The sequence below is a fragment of the Pseudophryne corroboree genome, chromosome 3, assembly GCF_028390025.1.
Source record: "Pseudophryne corroboree isolate aPseCor3 chromosome 3, aPseCor3.hap2, whole genome shotgun sequence".
In the NCBI taxonomy this organism is placed as follows: Eukaryota; Metazoa; Chordata; class Amphibia; order Anura; family Myobatrachidae; genus Pseudophryne; species Pseudophryne corroboree.
Genome location: NC_086446.1, coordinates 518,517,426 through 518,529,959, shown reverse-complemented (window position 1 = coordinate 518,529,959; position 12,534 = coordinate 518,517,426). Strand labels below are relative to the sequence as shown.

General features: G+C 44.9%; 1 protein-coding gene across 4 annotated transcripts in view; it reads right to left on the bottom strand.

Moving 5' to 3' along the window:
* The window catches only part of RPTOR (regulatory associated protein of MTOR complex 1), a 704,097-nt gene that overhangs the window by 72,936 nt on the left and 618,627 nt on the right, over window positions 1–12,534 (bottom strand). For all 4 annotated transcript variants that reach the window (XM_063961080.1, XM_063961083.1, XM_063961081.1 and 1 more), the window contains exons 12-17: window positions 3,986–4,069; window positions 2,099–2,209; window positions 1,800–1,874; window positions 1,088–1,153; window positions 279–470; window positions 25–165 (exon numbers count right to left, since the gene is read on the bottom strand). In XM_063961080.1, coding sequence (XP_063817150.1) covers window positions 25–165; window positions 279–470; window positions 1,088–1,153; window positions 1,800–1,874; window positions 2,099–2,209; window positions 3,986–4,069 — 669 coding nt within the window. The remainder of the gene's footprint in view (window positions 1–24; window positions 166–278; window positions 471–1,087; window positions 1,154–1,799; window positions 1,875–2,098; window positions 2,210–3,985; window positions 4,070–12,534) is intronic.

Genomic DNA, 12,534 nt, shown 5'->3' with positions numbered 1-12,534 from the left:
TTCTCACTCCCCCAAATAAAATACCTTCCGGACCATTGCGCTGCCATCATTAATGAGCTGTGCCAGCATCATGGCCACATTGTGATCAATTGTTGTGGAATGATCTGTTCTCTCTGCTGAGTTTCCCACAAAGGTTCCAAGAGCAAAGACTGCTGCACTGCGCACCTGTGTATCAAAGAGCAGGTTAGTATGCGGGGACCTCTGCAAACTGCATCTAATGCATAGAAGGAAAAAGAGGTATCTTAGTTATTCAGAGGAAGAAAATCTTTTTGGCAAACCTCTGGAATGGGGTCAGACAAGAGGCTGTAAAGCTTTTCATGAGCGCTGTCACGAACACCACACCAGCGTGCAGCATCGAAGTTCTGCCATATTCGACCTAGACAGATAGCAACCCATTGGCGGAGAAGTGGGTGAGGATCATTAAGTTGCTCCAGGCAGATGGCAATCAAGTTTCCCTGCAGGCAGGCTTCCTGATACACAGAAAACAATACAAAGATTATTAGCAAAAAGCATATTGACATTGTTCTGATGAGAGAGATGGTCCATCTTCATCTGACATTAGTACATGAGGAGTTCAGGGTCATTCATTCATATTGTAGCAACAAACAAAGTATATGGGCCTGATCCATAGTTGTATGCTAATGCTACCGCAGATGTGATTTTTGACACAGAGGATGTACAAAAATATGGTAAATTGAACGGCCTCTGGGATCTGTATACAGATGCCCCCCCGGACCCTTCGCAGCTGCCCACAACTTCGTACACATTTGCAGCATCGACGCAGAAAACATTGGATTCTGCAAGTAACTTTATGGTCACTCAGAATGGCAGCAGCAATGGAGACGCCGGAGACGCGATTCCTGCATTATGAATTGCAGCTGGTGGCTGATACATGACCCGAAAAAAGTCCTTACACGCCCTTGATTTTTCTGCCACTCCCAGCTACCTTGCACAAAATGGCCGCTTCCTGTCTATCGCTTGCAAGTGAATCCACATTGCAAGTGTAATCACAAATCTATCACTGCGTGTACACATTACAATAGACCTGATCTGCCCATTCCTGTGCCTCGGGGCATAGACCACTTACCTGCCCAGTGGTGTAATTATTCACTATCACAGCCAGAATGAAAGCAGTCATTGTACGGTGTTCAGCCTGGGAGAAGAAAATAAATAACAGAACATACAAATAATGGTTGCCTTACCCCGAATACAATGATATATTTTAAATTATAATTAAAGTGTTATCTCAGTGAAGCTCGCACTAAAATCACAAAACAATTTATTATTAATCTTTATAAGACTAACCTAAAAATACGAGTAACTTAGGACATTCAAAAGTGCAAAACTGCAGCCCAAATGCTCTTAATAATGGAGTCTAATTTGCCCTGATAATTGAGTCTAGTTTGCTGATAAGAGTCAAGTTCCCTTTTTTTTTTTACACTATTTTATATTCTGGGATGCGTTTATTTAATTGGTGAAAAGGGTGTATTTAAAGAACTGTTCCCTGCTTTTCTGGAGGATGCACAGCCCTTTCCTCCCAATAAAAGAACTGGAACTCAGCGGCAACCACTGAGATACTGGAGAATGGAACCTTGTTCCTATACGTATAATAGTACAGGAGAAGAAAAATAACAAAAGGAAAGTTGCGCAATGACATTATAAACAGGCCAATTGCATAAATTAGGAGAGCAGCTCAGTACAAGTGGAAAGAAATAAGATCCCATCTACATTCAACTGCCAACCATGCACATTAAGGCATTACTTCTGAAGGGTAATCTAAATAGCACAGATGATCTTACCGGCATGTATGGATCTGCCAGAACGGAGAGGAAGTATTTGTGCCCATTATCTTTCACCAAATCTGCCTGGCAAGACTAGGGTTGAACAAAAAGTGAACAATGCATTATTAATTGCTTTTTTTTTAATTTTATTTTTAAAAGGATAGTCAAATATCAGCACCTGTATGTGCTGGTCATACTTTTTCTGGACACATTTGTTGTGCTACAGACAAGGCTATCTGCAGTGGAAGCTCTTAGTCAATCCACAATGTCACATCCAAGGGTATGCCAACTGGCTGCAGGGAAACCATAAAACTTACACTGTCCACTGCAAGGATTTTGGCCCAAATGAACACGAGCAGCGGCCGCAGCTCACGAGCAGAGCTCTGCAGCAATTTCAGTACATAGGGGAAAATCCCCACAGACAGGGCCTGCAAGAAAAGAACCCACCTGACTTATTGTACTCTAAGAAAACAGCTTAGTAAGAAGACAATAATCTGTAATGGCTAATGGTAACTGACCCATCAAGGTGTGGGCATGGGTTGTACTGAACAGTATCAAAGAGTGGAGGTTCCGCTTTACTATTTCAAAGATACAAACCTTACAGATTTCAATCCTCCAGACTCCATAACAGGAGCTTAACCAATAATCATTAGAACCACTAGAAATTTGTGACATCAGTAAGCCACTAAGCAGACATACATAGGAAACAGCAATATTAATAAGCCTTCGTGATGCAGGTCATAGCAAATGAAGAGTGGTAATCACTACTTTAACTTCATCACAAGGTAACACAGGGTAGGCAGACATGAACTCACATTTGGCTCATCATAATAGGATATGTCTAAACTTTAGTTACGCCTTTCATGGGCAAACAGCCCTTTACTCAGACACAGTTTATGTCTGAATTTTTCTCAGCCTTTGATATGCGATCTGGGTGTCACATTCAAAGAGCCACGTGTGCACAGCTCTTGATTACGAAATCAACAAGTAAAGTAGTACCAATTAAAGACATATTACATACATTAGCATAAAAACGGTCTGTGGAAACAGTTTTTCCTGTGAAACGCGTCACTGAAGTTTATGCATATCCTATTATGACAAGCCAAATGTGAATTGAGGTATGTCTACCCGTGTTACCTTGGGATGAAATATCTCTAACCAAGTTAAAGAAATGATAACGACTCTTAAATTGTTAGGACCTATGCAACAAAGACTAATTGATACTGAAATTTTTTGAGAGGTTCTTAGATTCCTATTTCTTTAGGAGAAAACACTAGTAATTGAAAGAAAGTTTTCTGAGTGTGTGGGCGGAAATAATTTCCTTTCATACTCAGGAAAATAACCTAACCCATTCACAAGGCACTACAGACACCAGTGAGGAGCATACTTCAATGATGTGCCTTAGTTTTTAATGAACAGACAGGCAATACTTGCTAACTATTTACTTGCCTTATGTGGGAGAGACCTAAAGGGACAAGGTGGGCACGATACACTTTATTATGACCTGCCCTCATCTGCATCACACCCCACCCACTGTAAACTGCATTCTTGTGCATTGGTAGAAAGGGTTTAGTGATGACATATGCCTCACCACAACTACTGTGCAATGATGCTCTTTTATATCATGCCCTCACTGCAGAATTTCTTGAGAGTCTATGATGACATTCTAGGAGAATCATAATGTATGTGCTCATTGGAATAGGAAGAAAAGTTTGGCCCACAAATGGCTCTCTCTGTCTCATATAGGCAACGGTACATTTAAAAAAATCTCCAGGAATAACATTTTAAAGGTCCCAGCCTATCTGATAAACTAGTTGATTATCTCTGCAGTGACACTCTAACTATCTCGTGGCCTGCCATTTCTCTCATTCTCTCACATAATACCCATAATGTACAGGTCACAGATGGAAGAAATATCAAAGTCTTTCAGTAAAGCCTCTTAGAATAAACTCTGCTTGGTGGCACACATTTCTTTTCCTTGAATGATTTCTAGACTATTGTGCTTCCCAAAACATTTTGTGGAAAGGTAAAATGCATGAAAGTATTATACAGTGTTTCCCTATGACTACCCTCTATAAACAGCCAACTTTATTCTTTAATGCTATGTAAAAATGAATAAAACAAAGGAAATAAATTCATGCTGTAAAGCCAGATAAAATATACACAGGAAAACACTTACATATGAGAGAAAGCAAAAGACTCACCAGGCTCACTGCCCATGGACCCAGGTCCAGAAATCTACCCAGCAGGTCCAGGGCTCTGAGACGATGAACTTGACTCAGCAACACCTGGAAGAAAACATCACACCGAAGTTGGTGGAATGTAGCGGATCACTAGAGCAAATGATTGACCACATCCATTTTACTAGTACTTTAGACTACAGTAAGAGCCCCTTTTTGCTACCAGTCTTCATCCCACAGATGTACATGTGTCCCAGAAAAGCTGTAGTCATATCATATCAGCAGAATGTTCACAAGAGCAGAGTATTTCAGGATATGCCATATTGACTATATGGAAGGAAATAACCTGTCCACTCATGTCATCATGTGAAATAGGAGAGGGCTGCATTTGATTGCTTTGATTAAGTGAAACGAAGAATGGAGAGAATCAGGAAGTCAGATAGTGGAAGAAAACAGGACCCCTCTACAGTAGACAGTAGTTATGTGTCCAAATGATGTAAAAAGAGCCATATACACGTCCAAATAAAACAAAGTTAATACACTCAGATAATTCACAGTCTGCAGTTACAATTTAACTCATATCTGCATTGTACTATCAAAGTATTTACAAAATCTCCAGATGCAGCTCTGGGGTGGTGGTAAAGGGGGTTCAGTATGATTTACCGATGGACACAATACCACTGGTCATAATCCCAACAGCCATTGACCGGCAGTCAAAATGCCGACAGACAGAATACTGACATTTGAAATGCCGACATGTCCAAAATAACGACATGAGTGTTTCTGTTTTTGTTGTCAGTGTCGACATAGGCCGACATGGACACCGTCTAAGTGTACCTTGTCCCCTTGCATGGCTTGCCGCGCTCGTCACACTATTATATCCCCCCCCTCCAGGTCCACTGGGATGGTAAAGTATAAACAAGTCTGTTTTGGGCAAAAATTCCTTAAAAACGCATGTCGGCATTTTGCCGCGTCTGCATTTCAAAGGTCGGTATTCTGACTGTCGGCATTTTGATCATTTCGGCATAATGAATGTTGGTATTTTGAGCATGTCAGTATTTTGACAGTCGGTCAATGGCTGTCGGGATTATGACCATCGTTATTGTGTCAGTCGGTAAATCAACTGCTACCCGGTAGAGGGCAGAGACACCATGAGATCTGCCAGGCCCTGCTACACAAGAGGGATTGGCCAAGCATGAAGAAGTGTGGGCAATCCTGTAGTGAATACTGGGGCCCACTGCAGAAGCTTTGTGCTACTGGAGGGTGCATGGCCATGCCATCTTAGATCATGGCTTTGTCTCCCTACCATAGCAAGCAAGGAGTAAATTGGCTTTTTATTAGAATAAAACACCTGTAAATGACAAAAATCCTCTAAGAAAATGTATCTCTCTTGCGAACAAAAGTCATAACACAATACCAATGTATAGCATTATAATGTTAAACTGGTGGAGACTTTCTGACATACAGACTGTCTACTCAACTCAACACATGTTCAGGGACACATTTAGAAACTATATCTACTTATAGATGTAAGCTTACAAGCAGGTCCCTCTTTCCTCTTTGGGCTAATTCATGTTTGTAGACGAAGCTGATGTTGTCGCAATGAAGCGATTATCAGCAGACTGTGCATATGCCGCGATCAAGTGAAGGTACTTTTGCCCTTGATTGGACATTTTATACACAGAGTGATTGACAGGAAAGGACTGTTTGGGGGTATTACCGTGGGAGCGGTAGAAATCCCCCCCCACAGGCGTGTGATGGCTGTTTTCAAGGCGTGTATCTGCCTTCAGCTGTGATCATGTACATAGAGAAAAATGGAGCAAGCGTCGCTACTGCTACGCCTGTGTAGCCAAAGGTCAACCCCAGGAGTCAATGTTCTTAGTTGCTACGTATGCAATTGCTGTTCACTTTGCAATGGCTCCGTCTATCCCAGTACATTAATAAATAATAATAATACTGGTCGTCAGAAGCAGTACTTTATATGTTTCTGTATAGCATGACATGCTATACTATACACCAAAAGGCTGACATCTGTGGCATGCTTGTGGTAGTGACAAAGCACTCAACACAATTACTTCTACAAAAATTAATTAATATAATGGTTATATTCAAGGGCTTGCATTGTAAGGCCTAACAGGAGTTTTTATATCACAAAACTCTTCCCTATTAAGAGAGCACTGGCCTGGGATTATGTTGAAATGAAATGTGATGCGGGGAACACCGTACATTCTCATGAGACACTTGAATTGCAAATGAGCCTGGGTCCAGCTAAGGAAAAGCACAGAGTGTCTTCATTACAATGAAATAGAGCAACACCTCCAACTCCTGAAGACACAGTGACAGTAATTTATTAGCTCACAGTAACTGGCTGGAGAAGGAGAAGAGCATGGAAAAGGACACAGTGTAAGCGGAGGGCAGGAAAAAGTCTATGGGGCAAGGGATGGAGGCTGGCTGATGTATGCCGGTATAGAGATAGTCAAACCCTTGGTAAAGGCAGAAAATAATACAATGCAACAGAAAGGAAATAGAATAATTTATGTCTTCTTAGAAAGAGTATTGGTTTATTATACAAATCTTTCACAGATATACTGCAATGCAACCCAACTGGCAAGAAAAGTGACTTGGGATGCAAGAGGTCTCTCCCACCTTGAGGTACACTGGTAGCTGGCATGCCCCCAAGCCTCATATTTATCAGTACACCGTCCAACGAAAAAGGAGTGTTATGGTAGATTTACCATGGTTAACACTCTTTGTGCGAGGTACATTGGGTTCCACAGGGCAACATCGGGGTGTAGAGTGGATCTTGATCCAGAGGCACCAAGAGGCTAAAGCTTTAGGGTGTCCCAGGATGCATTGGGGCCTCCTCTATAACCCCGCCTCCAGGCACTGAGAGCTCAGTTTCATTAACCAGTTCAATGCAGGAGCAGGCAAGTCAGAAGGCAGATGTTAGTCACATAGAACCACATTCTCACGACAGGAGAAGGTACCAGCGGCTAATGTCATACAAATCCAAAGAAGCAAGGTGCATCAGGGTCGGTACCTTCTGGAACCCAGTGTACCTTGCAGAAAGAGTGTTAACCATGGTAAGTATACCATAACACTGCTTTTCTGCAGCAGGGTACATTGGTTTTCCACAGGGAAACATCAGGGATGTCCTAAAGCAGTCCCTCAAAGAAGGGGATGCGCCTTAGCGGATGTGAGAATCCGGCGTCCAAAGGAAGCATCCCGGGAGGCTAAGGTATCAAAGGCATAGAACCTATGTTCACTGAGGACCACATAGCCGCCTTGCACAATTGTTCTGCGGACGCGCCACGGCGGGCCGCCTAAGAAGGTCCAACAGACCGAGTAGAATGGGCTTTAATAGCAGCAAAAGCTGTGAGTCCAGCCTGCGCATAGGCTTGTGCAATCACCATTCTAATCCATCTGGCCAAGGTTTGCTTATTCACAGGCCAGCCACATTTGTGGAAACCAAACAGGACAAAAAGGGTATCTGACCTCCTAAAGAGGCAGTCCTCTCCACATAAATATGGAAAGCCCTAACCACATCCAAAGAACGTTCTCTGGGAGACAAGTCCGAAGAGATAAAGGGGTCATTCCGAGTTGATCGCACGTAGCAAATTTTTGCTGCTCGTGCGATCACCTAGACGCCGCCTATGGGGGAGTGTATTTTAGCATATCAGGGCTGTGATCGCTTGTGCAGCCCTGCTATGCTAAAAGAGTTTTGTGCAGAAGTAGACTAGCCCTGCAGTTACTTACCCTGTGCGATCAATCCAGCGATGAAGGTCCCGGATTTGACGTCAGACATCCGCCCTCCAAACGCCTGCGTTCGGATCTCCACGCCCGGAAAAGAGGTGAGCAGACGCCCCGGAACGCCTCCCCGCTGTCAATCTTCTTGCGATCGCGCTAGCGATCACCTTCTTCATTATTCTGGCCGCTGCCTCGGCGACGGTCACGACGCGCGCGCAATGTGGCTGCCGTGCATGCGCAGTTCCGACCCGTTTGCACCGTAGCGATGAACCGCTGTGTGCGAACGGGTCGGAATGACCCCCAAATGCCGGAACCACAATCTCTTGGTTAAGGTGAAAAGATACCACCTTAGGTAAATAACCTGGTCGAGTTCGTAGAACTGCCCGGTCATGGTGAAATATCAAAAAGTGTGGACGACAGGACAAGTCGCCCAAGTCCGACACCCGTCTTGCAGAGGCAATAGCCAGCAAGAACAGGACCTTGGCCGTGAGCCATTTAAGGTCCACCGACTCAAGAGGTTCAAATGGAGACTCTTGCAGGGCCTTCAAATCCCATGGAGCCAAAGGAGGGACATAGGGAGGCTGAAGCCGAAGAACACCCTGAGTGAAGGTATGAATGTCAGGTATAGATGCAATATTTCTCTGAAACCATACCGACAAGGCAGATATGTGAACCTTGAGGGAGGCCAGACGAAGACCTAAGTAAAGGCCTCGTTGCAGAAAAGCCAGAATTCTGGGAAGTTCTGAACCTAGAGACATCATAATTCTTATCAGCACACCAGTGAAGTAAGAATTCCAGACCCTGTAATAAATCCGAGCAGAGGCTGGTTTATGGGCTTTCAACACAGTCTGTATAACCACCTCAGAAAAACCTTTGGGCCTCAGGAGTGATGCTTCCAGAGCCACACCATCAAAGCCAGTGTGGCCAGGTCTGGATAGACACAAGGGCCCTGTACGAGGAGGTCTGGCTGCTGAGGAAGTAGAAGGGGATGCCCTGTCGACAAACCCTGCAGGTCGGAGTACCAATGTCACCTGGGCCACGCTGGAGTGATTAGAAGTAGCGATACTCCTTGTTTGAACTTCCATAGGACCCTAAGCAGAAGCAACACTGGAGGGAATACGCAGGGCAGCCGAAAGTTCCATGGAATTGACAGTGCGTCCGCGAACCCTGCTTGAGGATCCTTGGTCCGAGATCCGAAGACTGGAACATTGAAATTGTGTTGAGACGCCATCAGGTCTACATTTGGTAGGCACCACCTGTCTACTAGGAGTTGAAAGACTTCTGGATGAAGACTCCACTCTCCGGTGTGCACGTCCTGGCGACTGAGGAAGTCCGTTTCCCTGTTCAGGACTCCCGGAATGAACACTGCCGATATTGCTGGAAAGGATTTTTGAAATTTCCATCGAGTGCTGACTTGATGGTTCATGTATGCTACCATGGTAGCGTTGTTTGATCGTACCTGAACCGGCCTGTTCTCAGGGCCGGAGTTTCCATTAGGCAGCAGCCTATGAGCGGGTGATCTAAAGGGGCAGCTCGTTGAGGCTGCCCAGGACAAAACAGTACAGGGTGAAGGCAGTGCCTGCTCTATCATTACGCTGGGTATGTGCTGAATCGAGCGCCACAATGAGGAGTTCACCGTTGTAGAGATTGGTCACGGCATCGTGCTGAGGAGCAGCAGGGGTGAGGATTTGTCTTCCTGTCAAGCGGCGCAGCTGCGGTACTGCAAGAGAGATAGCGTCTGCATTTTGAATGTAGCATTAACCCGGCAGCCAGGCGGTGAATTAATGCAGCAGGCAGCCTTCAAGTTCCGGACACTAAGGTACTCTACTGGTGCCTCCAGGAGGGGAGAGAGATCCTTTTCCAACCTCGGTAAAGAGCAGATGCTGCAGGGGCTTGCTGGAGTGGTAAGGGGAGCGGAGGAAAGAGCACGCAGGAGAGGAAGGAGCTGGACAACCTGCTCTCCACCACCAGAGCACCTCGCCCATCTCTCATTAAGAATGTACAATACATTCATAGGCATATTCAGGGGAGGGGGGGGCTCTGTTGATTAGAAGAATCTCCAACGAATCCACCAATGTGGACTAGGGCTCTCACTCAAGATAAGATAAAATAAAGTTCATTTATTCATATGTAATGATGACACCTTCAAAGTCGACGTTTCAATCCCTCCATGGGATCCTTCTCAAGACCGGCTTATATAAATAACAGATCATGTTCAAAAATGGTTCAAACAATTAGGTCCAAATCGCAAATATGGTCATCGTGAGACCACCATGCAATCGAACAAAAGGATCTGTAGTGGCTGTCAGCATCAAAATGGTTCAAGGGTCAGCATAGTATATGTATTTCCAAAATGTATTATATCAACCAGAGGTACAAAAGTGGATTTCTACCATATGGAACTCCATGCTAACAGCCATTGACAGAGATGGGCCGTCATCACGTCTATGACCTTGGTGAAGATCCTAGGAGACGTAGCCAATCCAAATGGCAGAACCTGGAAATGAAAGTGGAGGTTGCCAATAGCAAACCGCAGAAACTGCTGATGCGACATGGCAATAAGTATTTGCAGGTATGCATCCTGTATATCCAGGGATACCATATAGTCTCCAGGTTCCATAGCCAGTACAATTGTTCGCAGTGTTTCCATACGAAACCTGGACACTCTCAAACACTTGTTCAGAACTTTGAGGTTGAGTGTAGGCCGGAAGGACTCATTTGGTTTCGGGAAAAGAAACAGGGTCGAGTAATAACAACCACTCCTATACTCAGGAGAGAACTGACAACCGTTTGCAAAGCTTGCACCTTTAAAGGATCCGAAGGGAGAACTGTGGTGCAAAACTGGCGAGGGGGACGTCTCTTGAAAGAGACTGCATACCCGTGAGAGACAACTTCCAGCACCCATGCGTCTGAAGTGGTCTTTAACCAGACCTGCGCGAACTGTAGAAGTTGGCCTCCCACCCGGGGTCCCCCAGGGAGAGGACCACCCCGTCATGCAGCAGGCTTGTCTTGTTTAGAACCAGGTTGGCGGGCTGCACAGGATTGTTTTGCCTTGGGCTTGGTGGTTTTGGGAGCTTGAGATATGAGGTATGCCTGACCTTTTGCTTTCCCTTGAGGTCGAAAGGAACGAAAGGTGGTACCTTTTGCCTTCTGTGCAGAAGGATTAGAATTTGGGAGAAAAGCAGTCTTAGTAACTGCCAATTTTATTCAGGTCTTCCCCAAACAAAATGTCCCCTGTGAAGGGGAGCACCTCCAAGGTCTTTTGGAGTCTAGGTCCACCTTCCATGACCTCAACTACAGAATATGGTGAGCCAGGACAGACGTAGTTGACGCCTTGGCTGCCAACACACCCGCCTCAGAGGACGCCTCCTGAATGTAATAGGCGGAAGTGGTAATATGAGACAGGTATTGTCTGGCAGTGTCAAAGATATCCTCGGGCAGCTCCTCCTCTAATGCCTGAACCCACGCTTCAATACCTTTTGCAGCCCAAGAGACAGCAATAGTGGGCCTATGCACAGCTCCTGTAAGGGAGTAAATAGATTTCAGGCATCCCCCAACACGCTTATCTGTAGGTTCCTACAGTGAATTGACAGTGGTGACAGGCAGAGTAAACGACACCACGAGGCGGGTGATGTGAGAATCCGAATCCACTGGTGATGGATTTTCCCACTTGGTACATAACTCTGCAGGGAGAGGATGGCAAGCCAAGGCCCGTTTAGACAGAGAATTTCTTTCCTGGGGTAGACCAGGATTCGCGCCGGATGTCCACTAAATGGTCAGAATGGGGTAACAGATTTTTAGCCACCTTCTGCTGTTTAACCATACAGGCGAAACTCAGAAAATTAGAATATCGTGCAAAAGTTAATATATTTCAGTAATTCAACTTAAAAGGTGAAACTAATATATTATATAGAGACTCAATACATGCAAAATGAGATATTTCAAGCATTTATTTGTTATAATTTTGATGATTGTGGCTTACAGTTTAAGATAACCCCTAATACAAATCTCAGAAAATTAGATTATTACATCAAATCAATAAAAAAAAAGGATTTTAAATACAGAAATGTCGGCCCGCTGAAAAGTATAATCATGCATATGTACTCAGTACTTGGTTAGGCCACTTTTGCATGAATTACTGCCTCAATGCGGCGTGGCATGGATTCTATCAGCCTATGGCACTGCTGAGGTGTTATGGAAGACCAGGATGCTTCAATAGCGACCTTCAGCTCTTCTGCATTGTTCGGTCTCATGTCTCTCATCTTTCTCTTGGCAATGCCCCATAGATTCTCTTTTATCTTTAGCTCAGGTAAGATGCTTCAGAAATTGTTGTTCAGCAGCGGCTTGACAAGAGGAATACAACATTTGAAACCTATGTCCAGGATCCGTCTGTGTGTGGTGGATCTTGATGCACTAACTCCAGCCTCAGTCCACTCCAAGTGAAGCTCCCCCATACTTTTGAATGTTCTTTTCCTGACCAGAAAAAAAGAACTGCTCTGTTGCTCAGTGGTCCAAAGTCCTCTTTTCTGATGAGAGCGAAGTACCTGGGAACTGAGCCGCAGGAGTATGCGACGCCGCTTGGGAGGTGATGGAGCTGCAGCGCTGAAGTGTCACCCTGACATACAGCACTGCCAGCCCAGAGAAGAAATCTTCTGTCAGAAAGCTTTTTTTAAGGGCTGCCCAGTGCAGCCCTCCTGTTAGGTGGCCTGCTGCTGCAGGCACCAACTCGAAATGGAGCTCTCAGTGCCTGGAGGCGGGGTTATAGAGGAGGCCCCAATGTGTCCTGGGACAGCCTAAAGATTTAGCCTGTTGGTGTCTCTGGATCA